General features: G+C 43.2%; 1 protein-coding gene across 6 annotated transcripts in view; it reads left to right on the forward strand.

The window, feature by feature from the left end:
• crtc3 (CREB regulated transcription coactivator 3) overlaps positions 1–15,836 on the forward strand; it is a 43,544-nt gene extending 27,708 nt beyond the window's left edge. For 2 of the 6 annotated variants that reach the window (XM_084540844.1, XM_084540848.1), the window contains 9 exons: positions 2,800–2,838; positions 2,949–3,034; positions 4,913–4,962; positions 5,871–6,106; positions 8,421–8,656; positions 8,842–9,129; positions 9,767–9,871; positions 10,928–11,135; positions 12,816–15,836. In XM_084540844.1, the coding sequence (XP_084396970.1) occupies positions 2,800–2,838; positions 2,949–3,034; positions 4,913–4,962; positions 5,871–6,106; positions 8,421–8,656; positions 8,842–9,129; positions 9,767–9,871; positions 10,928–11,135; positions 12,816–13,021 (1,454 nt within the window). In that variant the 3' untranslated portion in view covers positions 13,022–15,836. The remainder of the gene's footprint in view (positions 1–2,799; positions 2,839–2,948; positions 3,035–4,912; positions 4,963–5,870; positions 6,107–8,420; positions 8,657–8,841; positions 9,130–9,766; positions 9,872–10,927; positions 11,136–12,815) is intronic. The other 4 variants (XM_084540847.1, XM_084540849.1, XM_084540845.1 and 1 more) reach the window with 3 other exon arrangements.
• The last annotated feature ends 1,623 nt before the right edge of the window (positions 15,837–17,459 follow it).

The following is a 17,459-nucleotide window of genomic DNA, read 5'->3' on the forward strand; positions in this document are numbered from 1 at the left end:
GACTAATTAGGATCCACTTGTGTATAGAGACATGTCCTCCATCGCTCCCCCAGTGCATTATGTGAGAGTAGAAATCTAAATGACTGCAGCAGAGATGGTGTGTTTCTTAATCTAGGCCTCCTCTCGGTCACATGCAGCGTGCAGGCTGCTCCTGTACGAGGCCCATGTCATTGTAATCATGCTAGTTTATGGTGTTTGTGTTTCTGTGCCTCTGGTCATTTATTAACAGAGAACACAGTCCATCCAGCCAGCTGCTGCTCAGTCCAGTGAGCCACTCTGGGCTCAGTTACACCGATCACTATTCATACTGTGTTGGTTTAAAATGTTCTGTTTATGCGTTTGTAACTCGGCCAAAGACAAAGATTTAACTCTGCATCTAAGACCGGCCCCTCGATTCATGCTCCGCTTATGGAAGTATAGATTACTTCCATCCTCCAGTGGACTACTACTACTACTACTACTACTACTACTACTACTACTACTACTACTCTCCATACTATACAAATAGGATATTGCCTGAAGCTCTTCCCTAAGAATGAGCTTCATGTACAAACAGAATCAACTATTAATAGACGTACAGTATGAATTACAGCACACGGTCAGATCTCGGTTCCAGTAGTAACTATTGGTCTGTACGACGCAGCGAGTTTAAAAAAATATAATAGTCGAGAGGAAATCATTTTAAAAACTGAGCAGCCATGAGAGCACTGTCAGCGGCAACAGCAGAAAAGAGAGGTGTCCATGCAGGCCCCGTGTCCACACCTCAAATGTGGACAATTAAGACTGTGCAGAGCTGTGTAATGGGGTGCTGCTTAAAAAAATAGCTTATCATTTCATGTTCTTATGCCCTATTGAACATCATCTATTAATCTTCTGTTTCTTCATTAATTTACATATTAAAATCTCTTGTTTTGTCCAACAAGCTGTCCAACATTTTATACAACGAATCCCAAATTAAGAAGCTGAACACTTGAACTTTTCTTGTCAAAGTTAATGCGTCATATTTTCTGTGATTTTGACGCTCGGTCCAACCCGTTGTTTGGGAAATCAGAAAGCGATGCCGAGGCAGAAACTGACAAACACCCAAGCTCTGCCTCAGAGCCCCGTCAAGAGAACTCTCTCGACAAGAACAAAGCAACCTGCGTTCGCTTTTTAACAAGAACTGAGCCCCTCCTGAACCAAAGGCAGACCAAGCTGGATGGTCTGCAACAAAGACGCAGCATATCCTCTGTGCGTGTCACACATTTAAGATTATGCCTGAGAATATTCTGGACATTAATCGTGCAATCACGATTAGATATTTTAATCGGTTGACAGTCCTAGTTGTTTGTCTTTAAAATATATGTGAATGATTAAGCTGTTAAATAGTTAGGAGTTGATTCTCTGTTCAGCATCTGTTCATAGTTTCAGTCGTAGGCTCGGTGCAGAGATGCATTATAGTTCGTAGTATAAGCGATCATATTTCTCCAGAGACAAACTGAGTCGCCTGTTGAAGCTCTCCTAGTATATACAGTACCTGCTGTGTGTATACAGTCCACCAGCACATTCTACAGATTGCTCCGCAGGCTGTATATTGTCTCCTGTAAACGAGCCCGCGGCACTAACGTGGTTCCTGTTACAGACCGACGGCTCGCCGCATGGGAACGGAGAGCTGCGAAGCCCCAGGGCCTCGTTGACACCTCAAGGTTTCTGCAGGTTTTGAGTGGTGTTAAACCCCCGGCTGATTAAAGAAGCATCTAACCAGGAATTACAGCTATGAGTCACACTACCGGGTGGAAACACTTAAAGCAGAGGAGTTGAGCTACACTCTCTCTCTCTCTCTCTCTCTGCATTGTGATTTGTTTTCTGCCAGTTGTTGTCAGTGGAGGTCTAGCGTTACTGCTGCAGCTGACAGGGCTCTGATTGCTGGTATGTTCCAGCCCTACACTGCGATCTGTGTTTTTTTCTTAATCCCGACCATTTACAACACCCATATTGAGCGCATTGCACAGCGCGATCCTGCCAGGGACGCCAGCCAGCCAGCCGCTTTCCATCCCGTTTCCGTTCTAGCTGCAACTGCGAGATACAGCGAACAGACACCTTTGAAGGGGAAATGCAGCGCTGCCAGTCATGTTGTATCGCCTCATTGTCCCATCTGTTCCAGCAGCCGAAGAGCTGCCTCTTTAAAATGAATGGGCCTCGGAGAAAATGAGAGCGCGGAGGAAGGAACGGGCTGAGCAGTGGATCAAAGTCGAGTGCGAGAGGAGCCCGGCTCAAGTTGGCGCGAACAACAACAAACTTCAAGAGAAACAAAAAAATATTTTCCTAATAAGCAACAGGAATGGAAGCGCCGTTGCCTAACAGAAGAATTAGATGCAGAACATAGAAAAGTTAAAAGGAGGAAAGACAAAGGCATGCGAGTCTGGCCTCCAGTCAGCAGTAAGGAGAAAGAGAAAGCCTCTTTGTAGCACGACAAAAAACAATGCATCTCTCTTTATTCCTCATCAGGCTTTGAACCCCTCACCCAGCTTCCATTCTCCTTTTTTTTTCTTCTCATCTCTGAGATTAATAACACGATGCCAGACGCCCAGCTGTTGTGTTTATGAAACTGCGCAGTAATGGCAGAGAACCGCAGAGGGCCTGTTCCTGTCAGAGGGGCCGGTTGTTATGCGCGACATGTTGGGATTATTCCATCAGCTGGTTAATATTGAATATCCTCTAATGTTCCTCCGCTCTTGTTTTTATGTCCTTCTTTATTTCTTCATCTATCACCTCCCCCCACCCTTCCCTTGTGTGTTTGTCACGGAGGCTGGCGTGCAGCTAGCGTAAACGAGGCAGAGGTGGACGGCTCTGGAGACAGTGAGTTTGCATTTGCTTCCAACAATAATCAGAATCGAACTGGATTGTCTGTGGAGAACATGTTTAAATTGAAGTGCACCTTCTCTCTCTCTCTCTCTCTCTCTCTGCAGTTTTCTCCTTCCCCAGTCTGACTAACGAGGAGAATCTAATAGGTGTCAGTAAGCCCCTTCCCAAGCAGCTGTGGGAGGCCAAGAAGGTGAGACGCTTGCTCAGTTCTTACACCAACGATGCTTAAATCCATCTGCAATAAAGCTGCTCTCACTTCTGGTTGCACTTCACTGCCTAAAACACGATCAATCTGCGCATTTATCAATTATTTAGTTGGTCATGACACCTTGACTTCCTGTCGTGACTCGACAGAAACAATTTTTAGCCGACACGTTCAACCGGTCTTTCCTGCATCTCCATAAATAGACAGAAAAAAATGCCAGAGATGAATTTCTAGAATCAGGAATGTTTGTGTGTTCGGAGCACAACGGGGGGAAATACGAGTTAGCGAATAAATATGTATATAAACATTTGATTTGTAAGCAGGAGCGGAGATGGCTGGAGTTGAAAATCAGGAGAGAAAATGTTTGACATGGTACGAGAACCAGTGGCAGCTGGATTGATGCTAAAAATAATCTGTGTAGACAATCACAGAAACAATATTGTGAATTGTTATTGCTTGGTTGTGGCAAAGGACTGAATATGCACTTACTTCTCCACTAAATCCCTCTTCGTAATTATTTTTCTTTTTGTAGTAACCACTAAACCTCGGTGTTCCGCGCAATAATTTTGCAATAAATTATAATTATGCTCACCAGGAAGGAGCCTGGAACATATAATAAAAATAATGTAATAATATATTGTGTATTTCAAGAGGTTTGGGAAGAAAATTCTGATCGTATTAAGTAATATTAATTTGTGTAATTAAAGCTGACCACAGCCTCCATTTCCACCGAGAAGGAAACCAACAAACCACAGGCTGTGACTGGTAAATGACTTTAAAAAGCTTTCATGTTAAAAGCTAAACTCACCGGCCCTTTTTTTTTTTACATGCAATCGTTTGACTTTCCCAAAATGCAAAGTTGGCTGAAATGACCCTTGACCATATGGATATTTTGCAGCACAGACGTGCAAATAAGCTACCTGGCTCGTGAACGCTGCATGTCTCTTATGATGTTTGCAGCATTGTCCACCTCTCTGTCTCTCTCCTCAGTTTGTCTCTCATTCGTGCACAAAATGAATCTATGAATGACGAGTTAATGTTTAAGAAACACAAATTCTGCAAATGCCCACATGTCTGTAGGAGTCTTTAGGAAAAGGAAAATACACACTTGACAAAACATTAGGCACACTAATGAAAACTAATTGGTGGTTTCGACTGACGCAGAAGTCTAAACTGCAAATTTGAAGCAGAAGCTATGGTGACAGGGCAAACCCTAACGCCGTAGTCTGACGTGTACCTCCCCAGAAGTGCAACTACGTGCCGTGGCAACTCCCGACCACAAGAGCTGTGATTGATCCGCTTGGTATTAGCGTGTTTCCACTTTAGTATTTCCGTCTGCTCCTCCACATCCGGCGTTATGGAATTGATTGTTTTGGATCAACTAAAGATGGAACAAGTTCAGAGATACAAACATATGTACGACTCGTGGAGCAGGAAGTAGAAACCAAAATTAACCCGACTGGCAAAAAAGGCACGGCACCGACGACTAGTGCTTGGGTGGCGTCGTTACAGAGCGAGCCAGACTAACGAGCGTACAAGTATATATGACTGTCGTAGGCTACATGCCCGCAGTACTTTAAAAGAGCCTTAATACATTCTAGTATAAAAGTCCAGCTCTAAATCTTCCTTCATGACTGCTCTAATTTGCAGTTTATGTTGAAACGGCGTCAGAAGAGAGGTAATTAATTTCTGTCATCATTTTGGAGGATGTAGTTTATGGTGCCTCGCCCTGACAAAATAATAGCAACGTGTGTCAGTTCAATTAGTGCAGGGCTGTTATGTTTGGATGCGTTTATTTTCACTAGTGTACCTAATGAACTGTCTTGTGAGTGCATGTTTAAGGTTTCTGTGTTTCTGTTTCAGGTCCAGTCTCTGGCGTCAAGGCCTAAATCATGTGAAGTGCCTGGAATCAAGTGAGTCATCCTGTATTTTTATTAACACATTGTTATACCCGTATCGTATCAGCCTTATTCGGCGTCAAAATATACCCTTCCCAGTGTCTGTCATTCAAAAGTAGGACACAGGTGTTTTCCACCCAGGCTGGAGCTGCTGCCGCCGGTCGACAGAAACAATAGCATCCCCCAAATGAAATTCCACACATTCCCACTGCTCCAAACAGGATGTCTGTGTTCCTCTTAACACCTCTAACCCTTTGAAATGACAGGAACAGATTTGTTATGACAATCAGATACCGCTGACGTTGTTTAACAGCGTTTTAATGAAGCTATTGTGTTCCCACTACAAGCCACCTCCAGGGTCACGTCGGGATTTATCGAAAAATAAATAAATGAATTTTAAATTTTTACCAGGAGGTTATTTGCTTTGCAGCAGCAGCAGCAGCTTTCTTGTAGCGTGAGGCTGATAAATGATACAAACATAATTATAGTTCATGTTTTTATCGTATTCCCGGAAAGTTTGTTTAACGTGGGAATAAGTAAGACAAATTAGAGTTGTACAGTGAGTCAGGCCGCTTTGGGCTCCTCGTCTAGTGCTTCCTCTCTGCCCGTTGGAGACAGTATGTGTGTTGGGGCAAACATTTGTTCACTGTTTTGTGTCGTGGCAGTTTGTGTGGGAACAGACAGTCACAGCTCGTATGCTGTTATTGGAAAAAATGGAAATAATAGAAACAGTCAAATGAGTGAAGAGTGGGCGGAAAATAGAAGAGGCTAGAACAAGTGGAGGTCAAACAAACATCTTGTCGACTTGAACCGGCAGCGGCAGCTCATTTAACAACCCGGCATTTGAAGTCGTTTCTTTGTTTGGACTCTGAGCACCGGTGTTCCTGATGATTCCTGGTGTCCCATCTATTTCCTGTCTGCAGTATATTCCCGTCTCCGGAGCAGAACCTCGGCCTGTCCCACTATCAGGGCTCGTTAAGCACCGGCGGCTCCCTGCCCGACCTCAGCAACCTGCAGTTCCCCTCCCCGCTCTCCACCCCGCTGGACCCCGACGACAACGGAGGGTACCCCAACCTCAGCGGCGGCAGCAGCACCGGAAACCTGCCTGCCGCCATGATGCACCTCGGCATCGGCAACTCACAGGGTGAGTGGAGTACAGGTGTGTGCCCGTTTGATTTCTTCCACACTCACACTGATGCATTAAATGACTTTTTAATTATTGGAAGTAAAATCCAGTTGGCTTTCAAAACGATCACCTTTTGTTTTAGCTCAACGATGCTAAATGCTAACAAGCTCAGACTGCAGAAGAAAATGCGGCTGTCGAGAATGAAACTGGATTCATAAAAATAACAGATGCTTATAGATGAAAAGCAGAAATCAACACGTGCATTTAATTCTCTGGTCTTGTGAAAAGATGCAAAAAACACATTTAACCCAGAAATACATTTTTATTAAGCTCTGTTGCTGCAACCGATGTTTATTTGTAGATTTGGAAAGAAATCATTAATTTATTCACCTTTGTTTTTAATGTCCAAGTATCTTTGGTATTTTCTTTTACTTGTAACACTCTAAAGGTTTTAAGAAAACAGTCTCACTTGTGGCAAAGAGTTTATCTGGTTCTAGTGCAGACTCTGAGCTCTGTCAAAGTCGAGGTTAGTCTTACATTAAAAACCAAACATCACACCATAAATAAGACCATATATGGAAACGTAATAAAAGATAGCTCGGCAAATCATGAAACCACTCACTTTAAAGAATCCTGAGGCATAAATCTCTACACACTTTAGTAATCACTGTCCAAGCGAGCGAGCTTATCTCATTTTACTTGCTCATAGACACGTACAATAAGTGAAAACCTGCAGTAATCTTGACTGCCTCCCTGTCCTCAGTCTGTCCTCCAAGAGTTTCCCAAGTTATGTTTCACTGATAGAAGGACAAAGGAATGTTTAAGTGCTTTTACAAGATTGTGCTTATACGTATAATCTTCCCTCACCTCTAAACTAAAGATTTGAAACAGATTTGGACCAATCCTTCAGACACTGCAAAGACAAACACACTTCAGTCTCTCCATGCGCCATGAAATCCAATTGTTCCTCAGTTTCTTTGCCTCTCTCGTTGCATCCTTCAAACTAGGGACGTCCCAGTCAGTATTTGGGCCAATCCAGCTGTGTTGAAAAGTGATCGGATCCGTATCGGGCTTCAGCTAGTTGTGTGTTTTAGGTCTGATTTAAACCAAAACGGCCTTCTTTCTCTTCTGTCTTAGTGGCGGTTGAATAGTGTCAAAGCTGCTGTGTGGAAGATCTTTAGTCAAATGAAGTCAGTCAGGCAGCAGTTTATAAATAATGCAACGTGAATATTTGGCGAGGTGGTAGAATCCATGGAGTCCACTCAGGCAAAGGCTGCACCCAAACAACAACGACAAACACTGAACGTTTAGAAGAAGAGAAAAGTTTCCTGGAGACGGCGTCAAGGAGAAAAATCTTCCAGAGAGGGTTAGGGAGTTTATGGCAGCGTTGGATGACCAGAACATTTCTGGAGAAGAAAGATTTATTGGACTAAATCCAGTCGACTCTAGAAGAAGATTAGGAAGCCAAGGAAAGACATTTATGGATTTATTTAATATCGGATCAGACGATACTAAAATACCGTGACCGGGGCATCCCTACTTCAAATTAACACACATTTTTAAATCCATGTGTATTTCAGTTCTGTGGTTTGTGAGAATCTGTCTCCTTGCAGCTTTTGGGATGTTGCCCAGCAACACAACTCCTAATTGTCAAGTGCATTATGAGAATTTACTTAGCCGATGAGCATGTGCTCCCTCTTATTGTCGAGACTAAAAATACCAGTGTGTGTGTGTGTGTCAGTGGAAATGAGTCATTATCTGCAGGGATTTTAGTCTTTTGTAGGTTTTAAAAATCTGAAAGTCGGTTCCAGGTTTACACTTCTAAGAACCACGTCTCCAGCGTCTTGAGCAGGTTCCAGGTTTCTTTCTCTGCCAGCCGACCGCACGTTATTGATAACTCACTCAAGGATCTCTGTGTCTCCAAGTTCCCCTCTCTCTCTCTCTCTGAACTTCGATCTGGTCACACCCACCGCCGCTCGCGCTGCTCACTCTTTCCTCTTTGTATTTTGTGAGTGCATGTGTGGTTGAGCTCTCCCATGTCAGGAACAGTTCAGCTTGGCCAAGCACCAAAGTGACAGAGGAACTATGACCCTCTCTTGGCTCGCTACAATCGGCTCTTTTCTTTCCCCTCAGTTTCCCCCCGTCCCCTCATTTTCCTCTCCCCTGCTTTCCATCTTTCTCTCCTTCACACAATAAAGTCTAGTGTTTTGCGTCAGGGTGGGGTGGGGTGGGGGGATTACTGGAGAGCGCGCTGGAAAATAAAGTTCATCTCATTTACACCCTGACAGATTTGAAACTTGTCTAATCGAGCGCTCTCTGTGTGTCGCGGTGTTTGTCGCCCCTGCAGGTCTCTCCTCTTCTTTGAGCAACCCCTCAATTCAAGCTTCACTCAACAACTGCCAGCTGCAGCCGTCGCTCAGCAATCCCTCCATTAACTCGTCCCTGCGCCTGTCCAGCAACTCCCCCCGCCGGCGGCCGGCTCCCATCAGCCCCCTCACCCTGTCTCCTGGAGCCGAGCAACGCAGGGGTCTGGCCAAGCAGCTGTCTCCCACCATGTCCCCCTCGCTGTCCCCCATCACACAGGTACACTGAAGGGTTTTTGTTTAGTATTTTGTGGTGCGCTTTGTGCCTTGACATGTGCAGTGTTATCCCAGTTTGTAAACTAGAAGCCACCCATATCAAAAATACAAAAAAAAAGAAAAATTCCCAAGTTTAAAACTCGTGGTCAGCGTTTAGTGACTCCTGCTGGCGTTCTCTGTTCTTTGTAGGGAGTTGCTCTGGATACCAGCAACATGCCAAGGGAGCCGCCCCCGCCCTATCCACTCTACCAGCAATCCCAGCATGCAGTGGACCAGGGCAGACAACGGCAACAGCCACACCAGCAGCAGCAGCAGCAGCAACACCAGCAGCAGCAGCAGCAGCAGCAACAACAGCAGCAGCAACAACAGCAGCAGCAGCAGCAGCAGCAGCAGCAGCAGCAGCAGCAGCAGCAGCAGCAACAACAACAGCCTGTTTCCCCTCTTCAGAGCATCCCACTGGACTTCAACACGAGCCAAGTAAGCGCTGTAAAGAGCTTCTTTGTCCGAGTACGGGTGTGTGCGTGCATGGGCAGCAGAATGGTTAACACACACAAACTCTATCATCCTTTGCACGCTGTTGTTTGTGGCGTTCTGTGTATGAGCGTTGTAGATATTCATCAGTCTCTGCAGGGCAGAAATTAATATGCTAGATTAAACTGAGCAGAACAACACACCGAAGTATTTGATTTATTGTACGGCTTGTTGTTTTTCTTCCTCCTAAATAAACCTTAACGAATTATAAAAATATGATCAGGATCATTTCAGCCCTTGAGAAAAGTGACGTTTTTTTAATAGTGCTGGGGAATTTGCAAAAATGTTGATTAACTTTTTACTCTGTCAATAGACACATTAATAGTATGAGTAGTATTAACACAGGATGTCAAAGTAATGAGCTTCTAGAGACTCTCTGGAGAAGATTTGGGCGTATACTGCAAAGAATAATTACTGCAAACTTTAGTAAATGACAGACTTCAGGTTTAACTTTATAACTGGGAGTTATTTAGTGTAGATCGATAGAGAAAAAAACAATACAATAGAATTATTAGTATACTTCTTAACCAACAATAAAGCCTGATCTGCTGCTGCTAATAAATCATCATTAACCATTTACTAGACTGTTTTTTTCTCCTCACAGCACAACAACATGGCAGCACTCTTCAACGACCCCTTCATGGAGCAGCAGTTCTCTAATCGGCAGAACAAGACCCTCCCCTACCAGGTAAAATATTTTATAAAATGAATGTGTGATGGAAAGGAACAGGAAAATGAACCCTGGCAGTGTCTCCTTAGTGCGCACACACACACACACACACACACACACACACACACACACACACACACACACACACGAGTGATAACAACATCAATTATTTTGGAATTGCAGAAGTTTTGCCGTGGTATCGGCCCCACTGGGGGGCTTACACTTATCAGCCAGTTCATTAGGTACACTAGTGAAAACAAATGCAATTTAATATAACAGACTTACATTAAATCCTCTTTCAAAGCTGCTCTAATGCTCAGTTGATGTTGAAACAGCGTCAGAAAGGTGGTGAATAAACCAGATGAACTGCTTTAAGTTAAAAGTGTTTCTGTTATTTAACTTTGCCCGCTGACTAAAATGTCAAAATAATAGGAACATGTCAAGATTCAAGTCGTGTTTATTGTCTCGTTCACGATATTTTAATGAAAAAACATACAGAGGAGTGAAATACTCACTACATTAGCTTTAACTGACCTGTTTATTGGACACACGATGTCTCTGAGGATGCAAGATAGATATGATATGAATCTCCAAGGGTGGAAATTTTGTTTATTTAAAATCAAATCTGGACACGGATCGGCTGATATTAAAAGATCTGTATCGATCTCTGCCGAGGGGGAAAAAACTTTATCGAATCCAATCATTCTAAAAAGCCTTGATCGGCCCTGATGCTGATCAAAACATCCCCGCCTGCAAACACAGCTGAATCAACAGCTCTTAGTAATTTTAAACTAAAGCTGAACACCAGAACCTTCATGTAGAGAAGATGTAGTGTCTGTTTTATTAGTTTTGACTCGTAATGAACTGGCAGTGATTGTGTATTTGTGTGATTATCTTCAGTTGTCGTGTTAGTCAGGTTTTTATTGTGCTGCCAATGTTATGAGAAAACACTGTAAATGAGTCGCAGACATCCCATCAGATCAGCTGCCAGGGTGAACATGACGCCGGTCCAGCCCACTGACTCTTTGTGTTTTTCTCTCGATTGCCATTTTCCCTCCACCATCTGCCGCCTAGTTGGATCAGTTCAGCCTGTTGGAAAACGCCATGAGCTCCACAGCGGGGGGGTCGTGCTTCGATCCTTCGTCCTCCTCGCTCTACTACTCCCAGGCCGCTCTGTCGGGCCTGGGCGGCAGCCACGGCAACCTGCAGGACCAGGCGCACATGAGGTGCAACATGTTGTACTCGAACTGCAGCGGAGGGCTGCCCAACATCATACTCACCGGTGAGTCCCACTGATATGACAGGATTTACATATAGACAGCGTTAAGTTACCTTTAACCTCTAGGGGGGCAGTTACAGCCTTAAAGCGGGCAGCGGGTTGGAGAGCGAAAGGAACAAGTTAAAGAGTTCCACTAAGCTTCAGGATTGGTTCATATCCGTCTGTGACTCCATTCGCCTCACGTGCAGTCAAATTTAAATTTGTTTAAAGTTATTAAGGCCTGATACAATCTTGATTGGAAAGATCTGATAATGACTCATAAATTCGTGCCATTAGCTGTATCCTCTCGTTTGGAAATCCCGTTCAACGAGATAAGTCCACATACCAGGGGAGATCATAACATGACTGAAGCTCCAGCTTTGAGAGCAGTGTTCATTCTGATCAGCCATTTTTGATTTACTCTTTGTCTGAATGTGCTTATTAGTCTTCATTTTTATCTTTCATAGTCTTAGTCGACGTAAAGTCACTGTGTTTAGACAAAATAATGATCAGTTCTCACTTCAGACCAGTTAATCTTTTATATGTAGAGGCACACATTTGAATCCAGGTAACAGTCTATGTGAATCTGTCTCTTTCCAGAGCTGGATATCAGCCTTGATCATTTATAATGTTGGATCATACATTACAGATAAATAAAAGAGGTCGCATGCACAAGAAGGATTCAATCCAGTACCTATACTCATGGACAGTTTTCTAAATGCTGTGCTGTTTTGTGCTACATGGCGTTATTTCCTTTTGACTTTTTACTGACACGTATTTAAAGTACTTAGATGAGACGTCTTTGACTTCATAGTTACTGTAGCTTACTGACCGTGATGGAGGCTGCGTCAGTGTCAGGGTGACGATCCTTCAAATGTCTTATTCTTCCATCTAATTTGTAGCTACAGGTCTTCTTGTTAGTTTTTGATCGACTATCATCAGCTGAGATCAGGTGGACAGACGCTTCTTATCCAATCACATGACGGGGACGCTCATTTTTGAAAGGATTGTGTATTTTGAATACATCTTATCAAATAACACTCTCGTCTCGTTAACATTTTGTCACAGTTTTTTATTAATTTTAGCTCGTCAACGTCTTAGTTGCAGAAAAAATAGCAGCTGGCCATTTAGAGCTGATTGGATTTAAAACGTATGATGACAGAGAAGAGCTAGGGCGAAAATAAATAATAAATAATAAACTGAAGTATCTCTAAATGAATAGATATTGAATCGAATCAGGAGCGAGGCAGCGAGGTTTGGCCTTAATGACTTATGATGAGAGGCGCTCTGCAGGGGCGACCTCCAACTAAAGAGGTTAGCTATAGTAGTAGCAGTAGTCATGCCCTCTGTCCATCATTGATGTGTCTACTCATTCTGAATCAAGTCATTCAAGTAAAAGCAGATGAGATTTATTTGTTCAGTTTTCCCTGGAGTGATTCTTCTCTGAAGCTCAAATCAAAGAGCAGCCGCTCCAGAGTCGCTTGTTTTCAGGAGTTAAACTAAGTGGGTCGACGTAGAGGATGATGAAGACTCCAGGTCTGATGTTTCCATCCTGAAGTGAGAGTAATGTCAGATGGATTTGGTTTTATTTTGACTCATGATGAGGACAGCCAGACCGTTAGCTGTAGTGAGAGGAAGTGTTGTCCAGACCGGAGGAAACGTTCACCCACCACCGTCATCTGTTTCTCTCTCTCTCTCTCTCAGATGACTCCAACCCCAGCCTGTCCAAGGACATCAGCAGCGCTCTCTCCACGGTGCCCGAGTGCTTCGACTCGGAGGGAGGCTTCCCGTTGGAGGACGAGCTGCGCATCGAGCCGCTCAGCCTGGACGGTCTGAGCATGCTCAGCGATCCCGACATGGTGCTGCCGGACCCATCTGTGGAGGATAGTTTCCGCAGCGACAGACTCTGACTGTAAAGAGCGGCCGCAAGGAAGAACACACACACACACACACACACACACACACACACACAGACACACACACAGACACACACACACACACAGACACAGACACAGACACAGACACTTGCGGTGTAAAGTGTACAAATCTGAATATGCATGCAGATAAATCTCTATAGGGCCACTGTGCATGCGTCCACTGCCACTAAGATTCATTAAATGTGAAAGACATGAACAGCATGCGCACAGTCATCCTCACTTTCTTGTTTAAAAAAAAAAAAAAAAGGAGACTTGTGAGCAAACACTGTTTACACCTGCTTTGTGCAAAGTAACCGTCACGCCTGCTTGAGCTCACGTCTCTCAGATATTATTTGAAATGATGCAGTTTGAGGTTTTAGAGTCGGAAGACGCCTCCTCTCGTCCCCCGTCCCCCGTCCCCGAACCGAAAAGACTCAAAAAAACAAAAAACAAAACACGTGAGGCGATGGAGACCGTTTTTACTCCTCTCATCGCCGGCTCCCCAACCGAAGCCATGGCAACCTCGTCGCCATGGTTACGCACCATAGCAACCCCCGTCGTTGCTGAAGAGCAGAACAGAAATGCCAACACATGATTTTTATTACTTTTTTTTTTTTTTTTTGCGGCTCTAACGTTCGAGTCCGGTGCTGCGGTGAAATATGTGGTCGGGTCACACGGCGGTGGTCGGGTCACACGGCGGTGGTCGGGTCACACGGCGGTGGTCGGGTCACGGCGGTGCTCGGCCGGCGAGGCGTCCATGTGAACAGCACTCGAGTCCAAAACGACTAATATTTCCCCTCGGGGGGCCACAATAAAATCTATTCAAGTCAACGAAAGGGTTCCTCCTCCTGCTAGAGTTCAATCCAGCTGTGCGTGGCTACTTCAGGCTCCTGAACAATCGTGGTAGAAATGAAGACTGGAGGGATTTTTAAGCTTTGGCTTCAAATGTGTTTCTTTGCATTTGATTATTTTTTAAAAAATGTTTGCCACAGATTTATAAATATAAATAAATATATATATGCATCTATACATGTGTGTGTATATATAAATAAATATATATGAAGCCACGCTTTCAGTCTGATTAGAATATATTTTCAAACTCGAGACAATAAAAAAAGGGCAAACTGTTTACAAAGATGAGATTTTAATAATACTACTAAAGAGTGTAGATTTTTGAATTTCTAATTGAGAGATTTGCGATTCTAAGATGTACTGAATATAAATGCTATATATATATTATTTTTTTTTTCTTGTCATCTGGATGGACGTCCTCTCACAGAGTCGGCTGTGATTTTATTTTTCTCCGGCAGAACTCTGGACAGCACTGGGACAAACAAACGTCAAAGTCCAAATTTTTATTTTTATTTTTCCCACGTGTTTGTTTTCAGAAACTATGTACATTCATCGCATATGATTTTATTTTACGTTTTGTACTGACTCGTTTATGGCGCTTGTACTGTACTGTTTGTGAATAATAAGGGCATGCGCTGTGCTACTGTGGATCGATTATGTCCTGTTATCTGTCTACGCGTCCCCCCTCACCCCTCACCCCTCACCCTTTACCTCCCCCTCCCTCCCTCCCAACAAAAAGTGAGTGATTCAGAGAGCAGGTAGCAGTCGTGTGGACATCGGACATCATGTAATGTTGCACTTAACCTCGTTTGCACTAATTCGTGCACACTTTTGAAGACTGATTTATTTTTATGGTAAAGAATGTTTTTGGTTTTTTACCTGAGAACCCAAAGAAGTCGAACGAAGCCATCGTGGAGAAACTTTCTATGACTAAATATATAAATCTAGTCAGCGCACATATTCACCTTTTAAATCAGCAGCTGTTTAATGTGAGAGAACTGATCAGATGTGGTCCTTTGATAAAAAATGTGTTTTTTGTAAGGAGCTCATGTTTCCAGCGCATTAAAGAAAAGAAGAAAAATATATATATATATAAAAGAAATCAGGGCATTGAGCGCCCCCTAGTGTCTGTTTTAATGAAGAGCAGTTTTGTAATAGAGGCTCTTATTTTATTTTTAACCTATGCAATTTTTTCAAAAAAATAAATAAAATAAAAAACCTGTTGAACAGGTGCAACTTCTTGTACATTATATGCAGCGTGAAGCGGGATCAAATTTGCTAGAAATCTCAATATTACATGTGTCCAGTGTCCACGGTGCGTTTGAGTGTTCGTGTTGCATCTGAATGATCAACAGTCGGAGAACAAGAGTGAGTTTAAAGGTTTAAAGGAGCTGGTTCTGTGTGGACTGTAGGATTCAGTGTCATTATCTGTCAAATATGAAATGAAGAGGGGATGCCGGGGTTTGTTTTTGTTGTTTTTGTTTTTTAAATTTTCTATATAAGAGTTTATATATTGTGAAACAGTTTTACCTGCTCTCTCTCGTCTCTGACTCTGTCTTCTTCCTGTCCCAGCCTGTCTCCTGCTGTCTAAGCCGCCTGCCTTCTGCTGCCTTACTTGGTCGTATTTTCATATTCTAGCAGTAAAACCCTGCGTCGCCTGATAAAATAATCACCTTTTTAGCTTTAGCTCCTGTTTGGTACTAACTCGCCCCGTGGTTCTTTTTTTTTTCCCGTCTTACTTTTTTTCCTTTTTTAGTTGCATATTAAAATGTACAGTTCTGTTATTTAAAGAATGTTTTTGTCCACTAGTGTTACTACTACTTGTTTTTTTTTTTGTAATATCATTTGAGGTTTTTTTTTTCTCCCAGGATATAAATTTTATTGGTTTGTAACGTATGTTCTAGTGCTTATCTTTCTTCTGATTTAATATAAACAATAAAAAAAACTCTATACTGTGGCTCTGTTGCTGTGATTGCTCCTTCCAGTAGGTGGCAGCAGTGTGGCGTAGCTCAGGTCCACACTGAGTGGCCAGTTCATTAGGTACACTAGCCCTGCACTAAATCTGAGCTCCTTTAAGGTTCTGGTGTTCAGTTTTATTCATTAAGTGTCAATAATAATTCAGATTATCTAAAGATGCGTTACAGAAACCTGAGAATTAGAGGATAGGAGCTCAGTGCATCATGGGAAGAAGTCCCCCAGCAGTCTAAGTTCAGGGACCAGTAACATAACAGCATAATAACCTATAAATAACAACTTAGTGCAAAGAAGTACATTATGATAGTGTTTATATTTAATGAACTGCACTTTAGGAACAATTAAACAATGAAGAACAGCAGAAGGTGTTGACCTGGCCTCCAAATTCACTAGATCCCAAACTGATCAAGTATCTGTGGGATGATCCACATTTCATTTGCATTTCATTTAATTCAGCACCGTCTTTCTTCTTTGTGCTTCCTGAGAGTTTCTTGATCTGTGTCTGAAGCCTCATTTTCTAGAGCTACTTGGATAATGCTTCATAATAATGAATTGCTTCCCCGTATAAACTTGAGGAGTGCTCTATTTCTGCAGCGCGCCGCTCAACCGTTGGACACCGCCGAATTCATAAATGTGACATTTGGTGCCCAGAATGTGAGAACTCCAGCCCCTGCAAACGGTAGAATGCATAGGAGTGTGTGAGGACAGTATAGTCTGGCAGATGGACGGCGTGGGCTCCTCCTGGAAACCAACCAACGCTCAAACGTCAAATGTCATTTCACAGAGAGAGAGGGAGAAGGAGGGAGGGGGCTCCCAGAACATGCAGTGATGGAGCTGAGCAGATAATCCCAGTCCTCAGTCAGGACCTGGAGTCGGTCCACAGAGTGAGTCTGGGCAGGTCAGGATGCCAGGCTGGAATTCCTCTGAGGATGAGGATTGTGTGTGTGGTGTCTTGTTTTTATTAAACTGTGGATGCCAAGCTCTGCTAACGTTGAAGGGCCATGGTTTATCTGTGGAGCCAGAACTGTTAAAGGGTTAAAACCTGTCAGGACGATTAGATGATGGTTATAGGTTATCAGTTGAGGTGGTTATCCCAAATACAGGAGACGAGTTGGTGTGAGACGAGATCCTGGAGGGTTTTTGTTTTATATGAATTTCTTTGTTTTGCAACGTGAAGCAATGGGAGACTTTTAATAATATATATGAAAGCTGTTAAACACAGAACGGGACGTCCAGGCAGGGTACCAGTATTTATTCCAGTTTCCTCCAAACCATGAAATGAAACCATGTTTTGCGATATTGTGCAAGAACTCTAAGTGGGCGTGCCCTACGCATTGAAGGCGTGGCATACCGCTCACTACCGTTTAAATAAATCGTTATCAGAGCGCCACCTTGTGGTTGTGGTTGTGGTTGACATGACAGCCATTCGCACCGAGTGTAATCGATTAAAATCTGAGGCTTTGCACCACATACGCTGTCCTTCCCCGTCTGGTTTTAGGAACAGAAGAAGAAGAAATATAGATAATAATAATAATAATAATAATATGTGTCATGGTTCTGCGTTTTGATTTCCTGTTTTATTTTGTTAAGTTCTTGGTTTCCTGTC

The sequence above is a fragment of the Chelon labrosus genome, assembly GCF_963514085.1.
Source record: "Chelon labrosus genome assembly, chromosome: 3".
In the NCBI taxonomy this organism is placed as follows: Eukaryota; Metazoa; Chordata; class Actinopteri; order Mugiliformes; family Mugilidae; genus Chelon; species Chelon labrosus.